The following is an 18,307-nucleotide window of genomic DNA, read 5'->3' as shown; positions in this document are numbered from 1 at the left end:
CAGGGATTCTGTAAACACTGCTTCTGCCTGGAGGGCGGGAGCACCCTTCTCCCTTCAAGGACAGCAGCTCTGGCATGGCCCGAAGGCGGAGGTAAGTCCTCCTGAGGAACCTGACCACACACACCAGTGCTTCTCCCAGAGCTTTCAGTTTTGTTTTTTTTTTTTTTACATTTTGCACTTTTGTTGTTGTTCAGTCCCGCCCGACTCTTTGCGACCCTATGGACTGTGGCACGCCAGGCTTCCTTGTCCTTCACCATCTCCCGGAGCCTTGCTCAAACTCATGTCCATCGAGTCAAATAGGTATGTAACACAATCATATGGTTCAAAATTCAAAAGGCACAAGTCCAGGTGAAACATCCTCGTCTCCACCCAGAAGCAAACCTGCAGCGTCTACCTTTAGCAGATGGAACAACCTGATACCCAGATTCTTCCTTTTCTGGTGCTCACACACCTGTTAGAGACCCACTCAGGGCTACCAACAAGATGCATAAAACCCGGTCAGACGTCCAGCACCTGACTAACCAGCGTTTCCTCTGAAATTCACGCTGAGCTGCATTTGCCAACTCTGCCACCACAGCCCCGCTACTGCGCACTCCGCCCTGCACGCTTTCGTCGCCACCCCCAGCTGTGAGCGCGAGCAGCAGAGCCCACTCTGACACGGCCTGAGGGCCAGTCCAGGGCGCCTGCACGCTCACTGACGGCGCGCCCACAGAGCCAGCCCTGCCTCTGCCCCGACCACCTCCTCTGGGCGCCGGCTGGACAAAGGGCTGGGGTCCTGTCGGCCACCCCGCGCGGATGGAGGGAGGGGGACTCGCGCACGTGAGGAGGGCTGACCGGGACCACGGCCCAGGCGCCGTGCTGGACACCGGAGACACCCCATGAGGAAGCGAATGATGTTCGTGTGCTCAGAGAGCTCACACTTCAACAAACCAAGACAACAGTTAAGAAACTGTCAAAAAAGAAATGTGAACCTTACTGAAACATGACTATTGAGAATATTTTCACTAACTCTACTGGAAAAAAAAAATCCAAAAAACTAAGTCTCCTCAAATAGAACTGGCATAAAAACTAAGAACACTTTAGTAAAGTTGATGACTATATCATACATATTTTTGGTACATGCCAGGTTAAAAAAAAGAAATGTATTTGTCTCTCCATTGTTTCATTATTTTACATTATGAAATTAAAAAACATAGGAAAATATTAAAGAGTCCTTTTCAGGAATAAAATAACAACTGAAACATGTCTAAGACTCTATTTATGTATTATATCAAATCAGGTGATAAACACTGGGTTTGATCCCTGGGTGGGGAAGATCCTCTGGAGGAGGGCATGGCAACCCACTCCAGTGTTCTTGCCTGGAGAAGCCCATGGACAGAGCAGCCTGGAGGGCGCCGTCCACAGGGTCCCACAGAGTTGGACACGACTGAACAACGAAACACAGCACACAGCACAGGTAATAAACACCACTTGTTTCTGTTTTTCTTTAAGAAAAGAACAAAACCCCCCAAACTCCAAGTTTGGCTGGTATCTGATGAAAACCTGTTATGATCAGTTGGAACAAAGTGAAGCAATGACAAAGTGACAAAGATGCTAAAAGGTGAATAAGCTTTATATATGAGAATGTATTTGACTGTTACATTCGACATGCAAAAAATGACATTTAAAATATATAAACAGACCAAAAAAAAAATTTCACGTACTATTTAAGATAAACTCTACTGCACAAAATTTGAGACACAAATCCCAAGTAAGGAAGCACAGCTCTGCTGACAAGAGATGAGTTTCAATTGGGAGAACGAGGACAGTCCTGAGGACGCCCTGCATCTGGCCCGGCCCCCACTGAGGGCCCCTCCAAGGCCCAGGCATGAGTGGCCGCCGCTGAGGGCCCCAACAAGGCCCAGGCGTGAGTGGCACTCGCTGGCCAGCAGGCTCCTCCTCTGCAGCCTCCTAGGGCATCACACACGTAGCCCTCCCCATGGACCATGCCCCACCTCTCTGCCTAGGCCCCTTCTCTCTGGCCCCGGTTCTCAGGCTGTCTATTCCCCGACCGTCTCCTCCTCCCCCGCCTCGCCCCTTCTTCTTGATTGTCTTGGGGGAAAGGGGAGTCAAAGGTCAAGAAAACAGCTCTCTCCCTTCCTCACTCCAATTCTCACTTAAAACTTATCCTGAACAAAGGAACTGGAAATTTCTGCAAAACAAGCTTCCTTTAAATGAATTCTGGATATGGAACAATTACTAGATACATATAAAATGAAAGGACATTAAACTCTTAGGAAACGTTATTTATATTAATTGAAAAATGAACACATCACGCATGTGGTCAGTTCACATTATTCTGCCTGTGAGGCGGTTAGTGCTCTAGTTAAGAAAGTAGTAGGAAGCATAGCGTTACCTTCAGAAGTGTGATAGCCGTAGCAGGCAAAGTGGTTCCTTCTCCCTGGGGTCGGAGACATGCACGGCACCCAGGTGAAGGCCGCAGCAGGACAGAGGCCATGCAGAAGGCGTGGGGGAGAGAGAGGAGAGGGTGAGCTGCAGGGGCGACTGTCCATGGGAAAAGCACATCACCCGAGCCCGGGGCGCGGGCACGACAGCCGTGCTCCACGCGGCCGGGTGTGAGCGACTGAGGCCTGCTGTTAGGGAGACACTGAGACAACAGGTGAGTGCCCGAGGCGGGCAGCAGTTAGTCCAGCACAGAGGCCCCCACCCTGCCCGGAGCAGCCGGGCGCTTCCGCCCAGAGAGGAACATGACTCGTTACCCCCGTCCCTCCAGAAGACAGTGGAAGCGTCCACCCACATCTCAGGAGCCTGGACAACACCTGCGGGCCTCAGCTCCCCCGCCCCCAACCCCCCCGCCAAGGACACGTGCTGGCTGACACACGGCGACGCGGTCCTCACCCCCGACCTGCCAGCATCCACCAGCAGGTGGCAAACGCCCTCTCACTCCACACGCAGACCATGTCAGTGCATGGCGGCGTCAGGTCAGGGAGCTCTGGGGAGACCGGTCTGGGGTAAGAAGCCCCCCCCGCCGCCGAGCATGGCCTCCATGAGCAGAGAGGCTCCCCCGTGGCCCCGCGCCTGGCAGGGCGGCAGACCCCCGGGTGCACGACGCCCACCCGCTCAGACTGAGACAGCAAATTGCACAAGGGCAGTGAGACCTCTGGCCCCTCTGTGCCCGCTGCCCAGGCACTGGCGGCAGCCCCGTGACCCTGACTGGAGGGGGCAGAGGCCAGGGCACTAACAAGTGCATGATGCACGCTGCCAGCGTCTGGTGGCAAGCAGGACAGAGCGGCCATCTGTGCAGGACCTACCACCCATCCCTCTCCACCTACAGAACAGCTCTAGCGTTTTATGACCTGGGAGACGGTAAGCGTGACACAAGCAGTCAGAACAGCACTTCTTGCCAAAACGTGAGTCCCAAGGTCAGGGGTTTAATCTGACTTGCTGCTGCTCCACCTCCAAGGCCCAGAGCAGCGCCTAACACCTAAGAAGCCCTCGGGAAGCACTCGTCATCCTGCCTCTGCTAACACCCAAGTCAACTTGTTATTCTTCATTTCAAAACCATTCTATGTCAGCTGCTGTGCATCAATTCTCTCTGGGCTAATACTATTATCAAACATTTTGGTTTGGGAGAAAATAATCATTAATTTCCAGCACGTAATGCAAAATTTTCAAGGACAGACCCAACGCCCAAAGACCCTGAAGACTAAGTTCCAAAACCAATGGCTGTCTCCCAGCCCCCATGCACTGCTGCACATATCTGAGAACCGATCCCCACACCCGGACGCCAGACACGCCAGGTTTCCAAACCAAAGTGTCCATGAACTTTTCAGCCAGAGAACTCAGAGACAGAGCAATACTCACATTTCCCCACAAACAGCTAATCAATTTTAAAAAACCTTCAGACGTAGAAGCTACGGCCTGCAGCACAGGGCCACAGACTGTAAGCTACACTGTCAGTCAAAATAGCTGCCATTTTCCCTGTATCAACACCACACAACCCAGCGGACACCACAGGGACCACGGCCCATCATTAGTGAGCCATGAATTTGTAAGCAAAAGTAAATACTCAGGAATCAAAGAGCAAAACACACTTCCTGCCCAAGGATCCACAGGCTATCTACCTAACAGTTTGCTTTTAGCTAACTTTTTCTAGGATTACTTACTAGGCTTCATTTAAAAGAAGCTCTGGGTGGGAGGGTCAACTCTGTTCTTGACAGCATTTTACGGTACAGGTCACACGGCACCATTTTAACCAAATAAACAGAAATGACGCAGTTTAGCTGAATGATACATGTGTCACACACGTATCAGGTATGTAAGCAGATTAAGTACATTATATAACGACGTGTGTGTGTAAGACATTTTAAGAAAGTCAATGCATTTCTCTACCTGGTGGCTAACTTGTAACAACAGCTTTAACTTTGTGAGAGAGCTCAACAAACACACCATTTAGAAGGTTGACCTGAGTATAAACTTAGTCTATTATCATTTAAAACTAAGCACATACCCTTCCTCTTACACATGGGCTTCTTAGATACACAGCTAAGTTCACAGACATTCTTTAGGACGTTCATACACTGAGCAAGTGTGACACATACACACACACCTGCCTCTAGAAAATCTGTCCTGAGAAGAGTATGTCCTGAGTTTCCTGATTTTTAGTAGCTTAAGTATTTTACAAGGTTGTTTTGGAAAAAAAAATTTTTTAAGGGAGTAGATCATTTAAATGATTCAAAAACTCTCTATATTCACTATGTAAGACTTTGTTTTTCAATATCCATTTTTGTGCATGTGAAGTTTATTCTTATGCATGAATATACATATCCTATGATCTTAAGGGTTTTTGTTTTTTAATAAATACCATCTTATGATGCTACATAAAAAAATAAACAGTCTGAAAAAAAAAAAAGGATGTCAAGCAAAAGACAGGCTATTCGAGCAACGTTCAGCACAAGCGCAGCACGCCCAGCGTGGCCGCTCACCCGGGCTCAGCTCCACGAGGTAGGGCAGCTTCTCGGGGGGCAGCGCGGAGCCATAGGCCGACCCGTCGGCTCTCTCCTTCCCCTGCAGGGGCTTCCCGTCTGCGTGCTTCTTACTTTTCTTTGGGATGTGGTCTGGCGGCCTCCTCTTCAACTGAAAGACTAAAATCCCTAGAGTAGAAACACTGTAAGTTATCAACCAAGTCAAGTGAATGTTGATGGACAGCTGATCGACCATCAACTGCCCAAGGTTCATCAAGAAAATGCAATTTCACATCTCCCAAGGTGGCTCTAGCGGTGAAGAATCCACCTGCCGATACGGGAGAGGCAGGAGACTTGGTTTGACCCCTGGGCTGGGAAGATCCCTTGGAGGAGGAAACAGCAGCCCACTCCAGTACTCTTGCCTGGAGAACCCCACGGACAGAGGAGCCGGGAGGACTACAGTCCACAGGGGTGCAAAGGGTTGGACACACTGAAGCGACTTAGCATTCACACCATTGCCCAAGACATAATTAAGAAAAGCTCACACAATTTAACTTTGTGTTCTTGAAAACTCTAGTAAGCAATTTCCCCAAAGCATTTTAAATTAGCAATTATGCAAACATGTTATATGCTTGAAAAACAACCTATTTCAGAATAACTGCTTCTATTGGCAAACGACCCTATGATCAATACGTACACACACACATGTAGTAACATAGGCGCACATTAATACATACATACATATATTCTTAGTTCAACTGAATTAACTCACAATTAAGAGCAATTTGACTTTAATAAAGTTTAACTTCATACTGTCAAGAAAAAGTACTAAGCAAGTGTAGTTTAAAAGTATCAATCTACATTCAAATATGTCAGGATTAACTGGCAGTAAGTTTTCACGTCTTCATCAACGCGAAGGCCCTCCACTGAGCAACAGTCAGCTTAAGCAGCATATCTGAAAAGAAGCATATCTGAAAGCAAGAAAACTGTTCTCTCATCAAAAACGCACCTTTATGCTCTCACCGCTCCGATATCGGAGAAATTGTCTGAGTGGTGGAAAGGTCTGGATTCCTTATACAAAATGACTAAAGGATTAGACAGCATTTAGGGTTGAAGTTATCTTCCCTATTACGACGAGCCTGTCCACACGTCACCAGTCCATCTGGTCAGCAGGGAAGGAGCCAGGTGCCAACAGGTGACAGCCCCTCACGACCTGACAAGGCGCTCTGGTCCGCCTTCTGCAGGACACAGGGGCCCTGCTGCTGTGTGACGGTCTGTGCCAGCCCCCTGCCAGACCCACCTGGCACAGAGCGGCCTCAGGGAGAGGGGACCAGCTAGGAGGCCCCAGCTAGGAGCCCCCAGCAAGTCCCGGAAGGAGGTGGAAGACGGCCCAGCGCACAGTCCTCAAGAGACATGGCCACGCACACCTCCTGCCTCTTCCGCCAGGTTAGACCCTAACCTATCACGTATCCCAGAGCTAATTCCTTAACAAATATAATCTCTCTTTACCTCTGTCACTTGGCCATTCCCTGAAGATCTGTAAAGGACACTCATCATCATCAAGGATAACTTCTTTAGCACCTTTTTCATCAGAATGCTGGGCTCCAGGAGGAAGCATGACCTAAGAGGGAATAACAATTAACTGTGACTACACCCAAAAGTGAATCAGCAAGTATTTAGAAGAATTTTTTGTTTTTGAGGAAATAAAAAGTCACTGTAGAACTGAATTTTTCAAACACTATAAACAATCCTGAAAAACATGGACAAAAATGAGGGAAAAGTTTCCAATAAAAACCTCAGCCAGCTGACCAGACTGCTGTTACTGGCCTGCCCCTCGGTCCCGCCCCAAACGCTAGTCAGGTCTGCTCCCTGACACGCTCTGTCAGCAGGACTGCCTGCAAAGCTCAACCTGTAGGAGGTTCTTAAAGAAAGATGACTGCATCATCGCAGACCCGCTGGTCCACAGCCTACCTTCCACTATCACACTGGTGTTAACAAGGCAGTTTCATCTAACACGTCCTCTGCAGGAGAACCATCACAGAGCAGCCGCAGAAGAGACCAGCTTTCCTTTTCTTATACAAAATTCATATTATGATTAAATTATAATCAGATAGTTTAGATGCAATACACAGTCATTCATTCAACAAGGGCTTTAAGGTACTGCATGCATGATACTCACACATCTGTAGCACTGTATTACTTTTTATTCCGTTTTAACAGCAAGCAATTTTCTTAATCATTAGAGAAAACCACCCATAACAGAGAGAAAAGAGCCAGTGATCAGGGCTCAGTCTCCAATGCCCTGCTGAGTTCCAGCCCATCTCTCAACACCAACCAACACATGACTACAGAAAACAAAGCCAGTCACTGGCACCTGGAGATTATTTTCAACCTCAAGTTAATTCAATAATGTTGTAAGAGACTTTATGCCCATTTACATCATATGTGCATATACCAAGTGACTTGGATATCTACAGAACCGTAAAACTTCTCTCTACACTGCTACAAATTACCCTAAAAAGACAAGTTTATTACTAATACAACACACCCTTACACTAAGGTAATTGATTATTTCCTCATAGTGTCTTGTACTAAATGTAGCATCCCGGGCTTGGAACGCACGCTGCTCCAGGGTCTGATTCGCACTTGTCTCTTCGGTCTCACACTCTGCCACGTGGCCTCAGAGAGCAAGTCCCTTGGAACCTCTCCGGATTCTCCGCCAGGCCATGAAACCCCACGCTGCACTGCACCTGCAAGGCGCCCCCCAGCTCTGGGGTCCAGTGAGTGCCCCCTCTTACCCCTCGGCTCGGGGACAACTCCTCCAGGGAGCCTTCCCTGACCACCGTGCTCGCGCAGACCGCCTACATTTCTCATTCTCCGCCTGTCTCCCTTTACTACGAACTCATTGAAGGCAGGTCTTGGCTTTGACCTGACACAGACTCTAACACAGTTAGCACAGTACCTAACAAGGAAGAGGAACCTACCTATGCACTGAATAACTCACTGAAGAGACACAACAAATGACTGAATGAACATGAAAGAGCCTCATATCACACGACCAGTGAGATGGCAAGAGAGCAAAGGATTTCCAACTCAAGGCTAAAAGCAATCATCAACCCCTAACTCATTCTGCCTAAACTAGCAGGGAAAAAAAGAAAAAACTGCTCAAGAACATAGTATTTAGAACAAAAACCGCAAACTATGCAGCCCTCAAAAGAAATCATCAAATGATTTCAAAGAGACTGTCAGAAAAAGCCCAAAGAAAGTATTTTATAATTTCATGACTCTGACTAAGGTGCTCTTTCATTTTCTCATTTTCATCAATCAAATCAGGCGGAAATTAAGGAAAGGAAAAAACACCTCATGAAGTCTACTACCACACAGTCTCTCAAATGCAGCTTCATGGAAATGAGAATCACTGATCAGACTTACACACACTAGAAACGCTCCCCTGGCAGACACCTGAGCCTCAGCCCCAAGAGTCAGACAGTGGTGGCTAGCTCCAGCCTTCGGGGTCACAGCCTGACAGGCCCAGGTGGAAAAGAGTCAGGCCACTGTTCAGCAGTGTAGACTCTATTCACAGAACTGCTTTACTGCTTTTATCCTCAGGCACTTTCCACAGCAGCTATTAACCGGAAGTACGAGGAAAAAGGACCAAAAAAACCCAACTCCTTCAGGTCTGGGAGACACACTAGTGTTATTTCTCTCTCTCCACTTCCTATTGCTCTTTGTACTTGACCCTCCGTCAGGAGATCCTAAATTTCCCTATCTCCTGTCTCTCTGTCCTCTGCAGATGTCTTTCACGCCACCTCTCGCCCCTCCTGCTAACACTTCACCCCCGGCCCCTCTCTGCAGGTTCCTCCCACAGCACTCTGGTCCATCCCCCAAGCACCAGCCAGCCCTTCTGTCTCAAGCCTCAGCTTTGTTCCATCTACTTTGTCTCTTTTATCTCAGGTTCTCTCCTCTGCTTGGGCTGGTCTGTCTTTCACTTTAAAGGCATTTTCCAACATCTGTTGAGTCCTCTCACACAGACAGTGAGTCCAGGGAGAGCGGGTGGTTCTGGGGAGGGTGGCCACTAGTGACCAGGATGTCCAAAGGTCAGAGTACATACAGCCTGCTCTTCCCTGAGAGCCGGCACCGTCTGGAAGGAATCGCTCATCTTCTGGCTGCCGGTACTCGGGACACAGCCTCCCTCCATCCCCCTGCTTGTGGTGAAGACCTTGCTGTGCCAGGACCCCTAATCCCGCAGTGTGATCGTGGCCTTCAGAAGGGGAGCTGACAGGGCAGTCAGAACGGGGGGTGCAGGCTGGTGGAGGCTACTCCCTGAAACAACTTCCAGGACAACCTGTCTTCAGACGGTTTTCAATGCTGCCTGGGCAAGTGCTGGAGCCCCGCGCTCCTGGGTCTCCCTGGGCTGGGACGCAGGCCCCTCTGCAGGTGCCTGCTGGCCCAGCAAGTTAGACACGCCTCCTTCAGGTCTTCAGAATTGCATTTGTGTCTACGGCCACACCACCCTGAACGCGCCTGGTCTCGGAAGCTAAGCAGGGTCGGACCTGGTGAGCAGTTGGATGGAGGACTGCGCTCACAACTCCTGCCGTCTCTTTTCTCGCCCCCTTTGTTCTTCAGCATTTACACAGGGTTTTTATCCCTTTACTGTCATCTCAATGGGATAAAAACGTCTGTCTTCTTATCTATTTTCAGCTGAAAATTTTCAGCTGAAAATTGGGCTTTATTCATAAAATTATAGATCTAGCAAATGATTTTTCCAACAGAATATAGATTCTCAGCTTTACAACAAAAAGAAAAAAGCCATAAAACTCAAGCAAGGCCTCTTATTTAGCTCCCTCTGTAGCAACACTACCAGCACTGCTGCGAGCTCAGAGCAGACAGCACTCAGCTCGAAAGACTGAACACTGCTGGGGGTCTGAGTCGTCCACACAGTCAGTGCAAACCCACCCCAATTCCAGCTGGTTTTATGTAGAAATTGATAGGCTGACTCTAAAACTTATGTGTAAATGCAAATAAGCTAGAATAACCAAAGCAATCTATTAAAGCAAAAGGAAAAAGGGCAATAGGGACTTTATACAATTTTAAAAGACTTACCATAATCTACAGTAATCAACATAGTTTGATACTGGCAAAAAGATACAATATATATAAATGAAACATCAGATTCCAGAATTAGAACCAAATATATATACAGCCAAATATATATACTCTGATTTTCCATGTGCCAAAACACTGGGTCACCTGGGTGTCTGCACAGAAGTGACTCTAACCTCATACCATACACAGACATTACCTTGAAACGGAACATTCAGCCCCAATGTAAGACCTAAAGCTATGACACTCCTAAAATAAAACACAGGTAAAAGTGTTCACAACCTTGGAGGAAGCAAATTCTCATATAGAATAAAAAAGTATAAATGCTAAAACATTAGTAAGTTAGACTTTAACAATTTTAATCATTGAAAGATACCACTTAAAAAATGAAAAGGCAAGCCAAGCCACAGACTGGGAAAAAACATTCACAGCCTATGTATCACATGTAAGACTATTTAGATTATCAGGGAAATGTAAGATTTTTCCACAGTGAGATACAACCACACCCATCAGAATGGCTAACAGGTAAGATGATCGACCAAATGAAAGATGGCTACAGAGAGGGCAACAGGATCTCTCGTCTATGTGTCTGTAGGTGTAAGTGGTATACCCATGCTGGACACGTCAACGGGCTCTCTCGTCTACGTGTGTGTAGGTATAAGTGGTATAGCTATGTTAAACACGTCAATGGGATCTCTAGTCTACGTGTGTGTGGAGGTGTAAGTGGTATATCCATGCTGGACATGTCAACGGGACCTCTTGTCTACGTGTGTGTGGAGGTGTAAGTGGTATATCCACACTGGACATGTCAACAGGACCTCTCGTCTACATGTGTGGAGGTGTAAGTGGTATAGCCATGCTGAACACGTCAACGAGACCTCTCGTCTACGTGTGTGGAGGTGTAAGTAGTATATCCACACTGGACATGTCAACAGGACCTCTCGTCTACGTGTGTGGAGGTGTGAGTGGTACAACGATGCTGGACAAGCACACGTGTGCCTCCTGTGGGATTGAGCCCTCTCGTGTCTTTACTCAAGAAGAGACGTACTTCTATGAGAAGACCTGCAATGGATGCTCACAGCAGTTTTACTGTAGGAGTTAAAAAATGAAAACTGAAAACAACGCAAATTCCATCAACAGGTGATGGATGAACAAACTATGACACACCCACATAATGAAACACACAGTAGAAATAGAGGCACAAGGAAGCTTCTGAGGGGGTCACTGTGCTGACTTGCCAAAGCTGACAGTGCTATGAACTTTAATACATGTAACATATTGCACTTTAATTATTTCTAAATAATCCTGTGGGAGGACGAACTAAGACTACCACCCTTTGATTATTTAACAATCAATCACTAAGATGAAAGAAAGGAGGATACCTTTTAAAATCTACTTTCAATGAGATTCTGACAGAAATAATGGTTACAAAGAAGCTAATACGTACTTGGGACTGACTTAAAGGTGAAGGATTTATCAGAAAGTTTGTCTTACAAGAAAAAAATCTGCTTGATTTTACTTAGTGTGAGCAAATCAATTCTGAGGTATAAAATTTCTCTGTTATTTCTTAAGAATGAGGGTCAAAGACACAATCTTTATCTCCAAGAAATTATGGATGGCAACCAAGTCTATCAACCAAATGTTGGTTAGTAACAAATAGCAAACCAAAATTTATTTAAATGTTGAGTCGTTACGATAAGAAAAAAATCACTAAAGCAGATTTTACTAAAATTGTTACCTGTATATTAGTATATATGATAAATAAGAATCGGAAAGGGATCTATGAAAATGTAAATAGCGCTTATCCTTTGGTACTAGAACTACAGAGAATTTTTACCTTCTTCAATTTGTCTTTTTACACTTAGTTTATAACAAACAGAAACACAAACTACTTTTGTAATGGAGGGAGAATGTTGTCTTTTATACATATGCACGCAAAGTCTCAGTTTACCAGATTCTAATGATACAGCAGGGAGAAAGTCAGCCTACATTCAACTCCATCTAAAGCACATCTGTCCACAGGAGTGCCAAATCTGGGCCCGCGTGACCTGGGAGCACTCACACGGGCGATGCAGTAGTCCCTGGGGTTCTCCTTCTCCAGGCCATACTTCTCCAAGGCTTCTGCCACAGCGAAGTCCGCAGGGTCTGTAGTGGACAGCAGGATCGTCTTGTAGGGAATATTTGGTTTTAAACTATCTGCGTAAATTCTCAGTGTTCCACCTGAAAAAAAGAAGTTTGACATCTTTAAGCACAACTTTTATTTTACTCCCACAACAGAAAGCTGTACACAAATTGCAGCCCCACTTCCTGTTAATGACACTCCTGGCAGGGCCATGCTGGCCCAGGGGCCCTCGGCCAGAGTGAGTAAGAGACAGTTCTGTGTGGTAAGGCTGCGTGTGTCCTCCCCTCGAGCCCACGTGGCTTTCATATCCGCTCTCGGTAAAGGATGGAAAGGAGGAGACCCTGGAGCGTCCTCAGCGCTACACCTTCTTCACCTGCTTTCCCACTTCCTCACCGGCACCGAGCCAGACACTGACCTTCCCCAGTTCCTCGACTTCCTGACCAACAATCTGAAACCTGTCCCTTCTACCTGTGAACTCATTTGGGAGGAAAAATAGTGAACTAGAGCAGAGCAATTTGGATACCCTGACGTCTTCTTCTTTGTATGTTTCTCTTTAATGGACTCTTTTACATGTTGTATTATTGCATTTCTGGTGTCATAATTTGCTTTCTACTTACAAGATTTTTTAAGCCCTACAATTTTAGGTCTAGATGAAAGACTCCTGGGGCAGATGTGCAAGTCAGGCAAGGCACCATGCCCCCATGCCAGGGGACCTGGAGGTGGGGGCATGTTTCCTTGGGCTTCTTGTCCCACCTTTGAGTTACAGAGTGAGAATAAAGATCTGTGCACTTCGACGCAAACTCTAAACTTCTGTGACTCCCTGAGTCTGCTGAATTCTAATGCAGTTATTTTGGCTACTGAATGCTTCTCGCACCCTTTGCACACAAGTCTGGCACACACTGCATCAGGACAACCTGACAACAATAAAATAATGCTGGTCTCCTATGATAATCAGCAAGTCCAGGCCAGCATTAGAATGCAGACCTGCTGACATGGGCCAGGAGACAAGCTATCTACAGACTCACGGGGACGAAGCAACCCCCCCCGCCCCATGGCCCAGCTCAACAATGAGGACACAGCATGGACCGGTCACTGTCACAGGCTTTCAACAGCTTGTAAAGGGTAGAAATTAAGGGGGGGAAACTAACAAGAAGGGGAAGGAAAAAATGTAGATCTTTTAGAATGTGTCTGAACTTAAACGACTGCTAGTTTAACACAAGTAGATACTGACTAATGTATATGGATGTATGTGCCCACAAAAACCTACAATAAACACAAACACTACAAAGAAGGAAACACGAGAACACCACTAAAGAAAATCCACAGAACACAAGGGAAGAAACAAAGAAATGAACAGAGGAAAACTACGTGCACGAGCGGAAACCGAATAATAACATGGCAGTTAAGTACATGCCTATCAGTAATCACTTCGAATGGCAATGGACTAAATGTTACAATCAAAAAACACAGGACGGCTGATTAGGTAAAAAACAAGAACCATCCACATGCTGCTTATAAGAAACTTCCTTCAGAGCTAAAGACACAAACTGACAGAAAATGAGGGGACAGAAAAAGACAATTCATGCAAACAAACAACAAGAAAGTGGGAGCAGCAATAACGATAAAGGGATACAAATACAAGATGCTAATGCACTCATTCACATGCACGTGCCTGTACGTGAGCCCCTGACTGTATGAAGCTGATCTGAGCAGGCGTGGGGAGGGGGCCTGACAGGAACACAACAGCACCAGGGAGCCTAACACTCAACTCATCCAGGGACAGGTCAACAGACAGACAAACAGCTACAGTCTGATTTAAGAGGTTTTCACTGTAAAAGCATACCACAGAATCAGCACAACAGAAACACACACCTCCCTAATCCCTGAGGAGGGAGAGACAGGAGAGAAGCTAACATTTTAAAACTCCTGCTGGCAACTATAACCCGTCTGTGTAAACACACGTTTCAGTTCTAAAGCTAAGGGAGGCTCGTTCCCCCACTGGGAAGATGTACAAAGCGTGGCCCACAGAGCGGAAGGATCCAGGGCAGCACACGCGGCTCCCAAGGCTGTTCACAGGAAGCTGAGGTGGAAGGGCTGACCCCACGGGCATTCTGAGGTCACTCACACTTGGGAGGCATCAGAGAATAAATACACCTGAGTGCTAAAAATACTCTCCAAGGTGCAGAGCCCGAGCCTGCTACAAGTGATGACTTCTGACCTGCTGTGAAGGGAGTCAGACAGTGTGTGTGAGCTCCCCATGAGAGCCTGGGGGAGCACCCTGAGGCTAAGAGACAGGAGAATGACAGATTCTGCGTTCCTCTCAGGGACCTTCCTGCTGTGACATCACCACACCAACCCAGCAGACACGGAGATTATAGAGATACGTTTCTCTAAGTTACTTATTAGAAACAGACTGACAGAACACTTCAACTTACTCTATTTGTCTTAGTATTAACACAAACAGCTGTTCTACCAACAATCTCTGGTTTCTCAAGGTTTCCTGGAAGTTTGCACAGGTTCCTTGGACCCCAACCATCCCTTGAGCAGACAAGCTCTCCTCTCCTGGATGTTTTCTGTTTCTCTTCCTCACCCTCCAGAGGTCTGTCCTGTTCCTCTGTCTACCCCTCAGCAACAGCCTTCCTTCCAGGTCTGTATTACCTGCACCAAGTCTCTTGCACGCCCAGTGACACCGCTGACTGGTTCTCAGTCACCAAGCTGGCAGCTCCCCCCAAGACACACAGTGAATCCGGCTTCCCCTCCAGACGTCCCTTCACCCTGCAGACCCACAGCCACCCAACTGAAAACGGGGTGTCATCCTGAAGGGCTCCCCTCCTCAGAAAAGCCCTCCAGGTGCTGGCTCCCTTCCTTCCCTCTGCTGGCGCTTACCCCTCCCTTCTCTCCTTATGGCCGCCATCCATGACTGCTTAGTCAGTCAGCCCTTCCAGGACTGCACCCGCGTCTGACGCGGGCGCCCCTTCCAACCGCAGCCCCCTCACGTGGAACCTCTACTCCGCTCTCAGAGCAACCGCCCCGATTTGAGGCCTGGGCTAGACTGGAAGCTTTCTACTGATAAGCCCCTAGCTTGCACTTTCCCCACGTTTTTCCTAAAACTTTTACATTTTTCCTTCCTCATCTTTGTAGCTCCTCTCTTCTTTCTCCTTCTTTTGCAATGCATATATTTTAAAGTCATTTCAAATCCCTGCTGGAACAAGACAGGCTAGGTCTCAAAAGCCACCTATTAAATTATTTATAGAATAATAAGTCTCTCAGCCCCTAGTTTTCTGAGTCACCGACACTACAATTCCCACAAAACGCATAATGAAGACTCAGTTCGTAAGGGCCCTAATCGTCACAGGAAAGGCTGACAACGCCTGACTCTGAAGCACCTCAACGTGACCCTGTAGAACCAGAGGTGACGACATACCAGGTCGGACATTTTCAGCAAATGCCGCATCAGTGACACAGCCTTCTAATACAGACTTTCTGAAACAAACGATCATCTACTATTTCCTAACAAGTGAAACTACTCAATAACTTGTGACTTTACCACACTTATTCGCACACATCAGGCACATCACTAGACAACACTCGCGTCAAGAGCAGCGTCAGGCGCGTCCCTAGACGGCAGCTCTCGCGTCAGACATGTCACTAGACGGCAGCACTTGCGTCAGGGTTAAGCGGGCGCGGCGCGGGGCCCGTCAAGCACAGCAGAGGGAGCGGCCCAGGTCAGACGCGTCCCTAGACGGCAGCACTAGCGTCAAGCACAGCAGCGGGCACGGCACGCATCAGGCGGATCACTAGACGACGGCGCACGTCAGGCGTGTCACTAGACCGCAGCACTCGCCTCAAGCGCAGTAGCGGGCACAGCACACGTCAGGCGCTTTACTAGATGACAGCGCGCGCGTCAGGCGCGTCATTAGACGACGGCGCACGTCAGGCGCGTCACTAGACCGCAGCACTCGCGTCAAGCGCAGTAGCGGGCACAGCACACGTCAGGCGCTTTACTAGATGACCGCGCGCGTCAGGCAGATCAGTAGAAGACGGCGCACGTCAGGCGCGTCACTAGATGACGGCGCGCGTCAGGCGCGTCACTAGACCGCAGCACTCGCGTCAGGGATAAGCGGGCGCGGCGCGGGCCCCGTACCCGAGTCCGGCCGCCCGTCCGAGCTCCGGAACTCCTGCATCCTCCTCTCCAGCTTCTGCTGCCGCCGCCGCTTCATGACCACCTCGGGGTTGGAGATGGTTCGCGTAAAGCTGGTCTCAGGCATGTCTTTGTAGACCTCGGCGGCGAGGCGAGAATTCTCACTGTGGGGAGATGGGGGTAACACACAGCAGGTATGACATTAGAGACAGGCACGCCGCCCACCGGACTCACTCTGCGCGCGGCCTCCAGCCGCTCCTGAACCCTGAGCAGCTCTGCCCTGCCCTGGTCTAGTCACGACAGATAAAGTTTCTCTCGGTACAAACTAAACCGCTGAACTAGGCAGAAACTCCTAATTAAAACTGTATAGTTGACTTTACAGAACTTAATTGAGTATTCATTAATAAAACTAAAAGAAAATACATTTCAGTTATTTCTACAAGGTTTCTCTATCTCAAAGAGATTAAATAAGTGATGCAGCATTGCAACCACAAGAAATAAAGAACTGAATATACTTTAGCAAAAATCTGTCTTCAAATTATGTATGCATGCTCAGTCGCTCAATCATGTCCAACTCTTTGTGACCCAGTAAGTCTTGAAGAACTCACACGGGATGATTCTTTAACAACTGAAAGACTGAAAAAGGAAACAGCTCCCAAAGTTCCTACAATGAGTCAACTGTATAGAATGAGTTGATAACTAAATATTTAGGTAAGACTAATATACTTGACTAAATTTTGATAAATATACTTTAAAGATGTCATAAAAATCATAAAATAATTTCATTAAATCAGTCAAGCTCTGAATCAAGTTGAACTTAACTCATTTTAAGTAGCTTACTTTCTTAACACAAGTAATTGATCATCCTGTACACTAAATTAACAGAATGACTACAGCCTAAGTTTTAAACTCTCCTCTTCCTTGATATTTTTCATATGTGAGCAACCTATGTGTACAAGTTCTTCCTCTCGCATAAATACACTGAGTAGAGCCTTACAATGTAACATACTATACTCAAGTTCATGCTCATCACACACGCATCTCTGCCTAACAGATTAAGATCTAAATCCACTCTGATGCAATCCACAACAGGCTCCAACTCCACTCTAAAGTAAACATCCTTCACTGACAAATGGTTAACATCCTCAAGACACATGGAACACTTAGAATCAATCAAAATATGGTAAAAGACTTGAAGAGGTCACTGCAACAGAAGCACATAAATGGTTAACAAGCATGCAGAGACAACGGCCTTGTTAATGGTAAAGCAAGCTGCACTCACTGATGCTCACACACACTGCAGGGATCAGACACTGCTCTGTTACACTCGGCAGTTCTAAGGGAGGCATGAGGGGCCCGTGGGCTGGAGACCCTTGTCTGGCAACACAGGCATGCCACAGTGTCTCTGAGCCATTCTTCTGGACTATTTCCTCGGGAAACATTCAAACGAGTCCTCAAAATTGTAGAAACAAGGACATTCGCTGGAGTGGATGCAGTCAGCACCAAGACAAGGAGGCGGCCTTGGAAAAAGCACCTGATGATGGAATGAACTGACTGAGCTGAAAACCGATGAGGCTACGCCGAGGCCAGGAGACTCCGTGAAGAGAAGCGGCCGGGTTCTCCTCACGCCTCTTTCTGTTACCCCCTCGGCTCCGAGGCCAGAGGCGCAAGTCCCTTCAGACAGGTGAGCACACCTGTGCTGGGGCCGGTGTACGGTTAAGGAAGGAGAGGGGCTGGGTGGGCCCGATGGTGCCTCTGACCTGAGCCGGGGACACCAGCTTTTCTCACCAGTCTTGCCAACCTCCGTTCAGGTGTTAAGCGTATCCGAGGTGTCTGAGAAACCACGCTGCCTTAACGACCAAAACAGCAGCGAGGGAAGGGAAGGCAGGCAGGGATGGTGAGAATCCGACCCTGTGTTTGCCGGGAAAGGCAGCCCCGTTCGCGGGCTCCCCACTCTAAGGTAAGCGAGCACCGCAG

At 47.7% G+C, this 18,307-nt stretch overlaps 1 protein-coding gene across 16 annotated transcripts in view; it reads right to left on the bottom strand.

The window, feature by feature from the left end:
• AFDN (afadin, adherens junction formation factor) overlaps positions 1-18,307 on the bottom strand; it is a 112,316-nt gene that overhangs the window by 56,670 nt on the left and 37,339 nt on the right. For 12 of the 16 annotated variants that reach the window (XM_043888634.1, XM_043888638.1, XM_043888643.1 and 9 more), the window contains exons 5-9: positions 16,334-16,494; positions 12,130-12,287; positions 6,474-6,585; positions 4,986-5,153; positions 2,396-2,440 (exon numbers count right to left, since the gene is read on the bottom strand). In XM_043888634.1, coding sequence (XP_043744569.1) covers positions 2,396-2,440; positions 4,986-5,153; positions 6,474-6,585; positions 12,130-12,287; positions 16,334-16,494 — 644 coding nt within the window. The remainder of the gene's footprint in view (positions 1-2,395; positions 2,441-4,985; positions 5,154-6,473; positions 6,586-12,129; positions 12,288-16,333; positions 16,495-18,307) is intronic. The other 4 variants (XM_043888651.1, XM_043888649.1, XM_043888644.1 and 1 more) reach the window with 1 other exon arrangement.

This window comes from Cervus elaphus, chromosome 26 (assembly GCF_910594005.1).
Source record: "Cervus elaphus chromosome 26, mCerEla1.1, whole genome shotgun sequence".
Taxonomy (NCBI): Eukaryota; Metazoa; Chordata; class Mammalia; order Artiodactyla; family Cervidae; genus Cervus; species Cervus elaphus.
The sequence above is the reverse complement of the archived record's forward strand: the minus strand, read 5'-3'. Positions and strand labels throughout refer to the sequence as shown.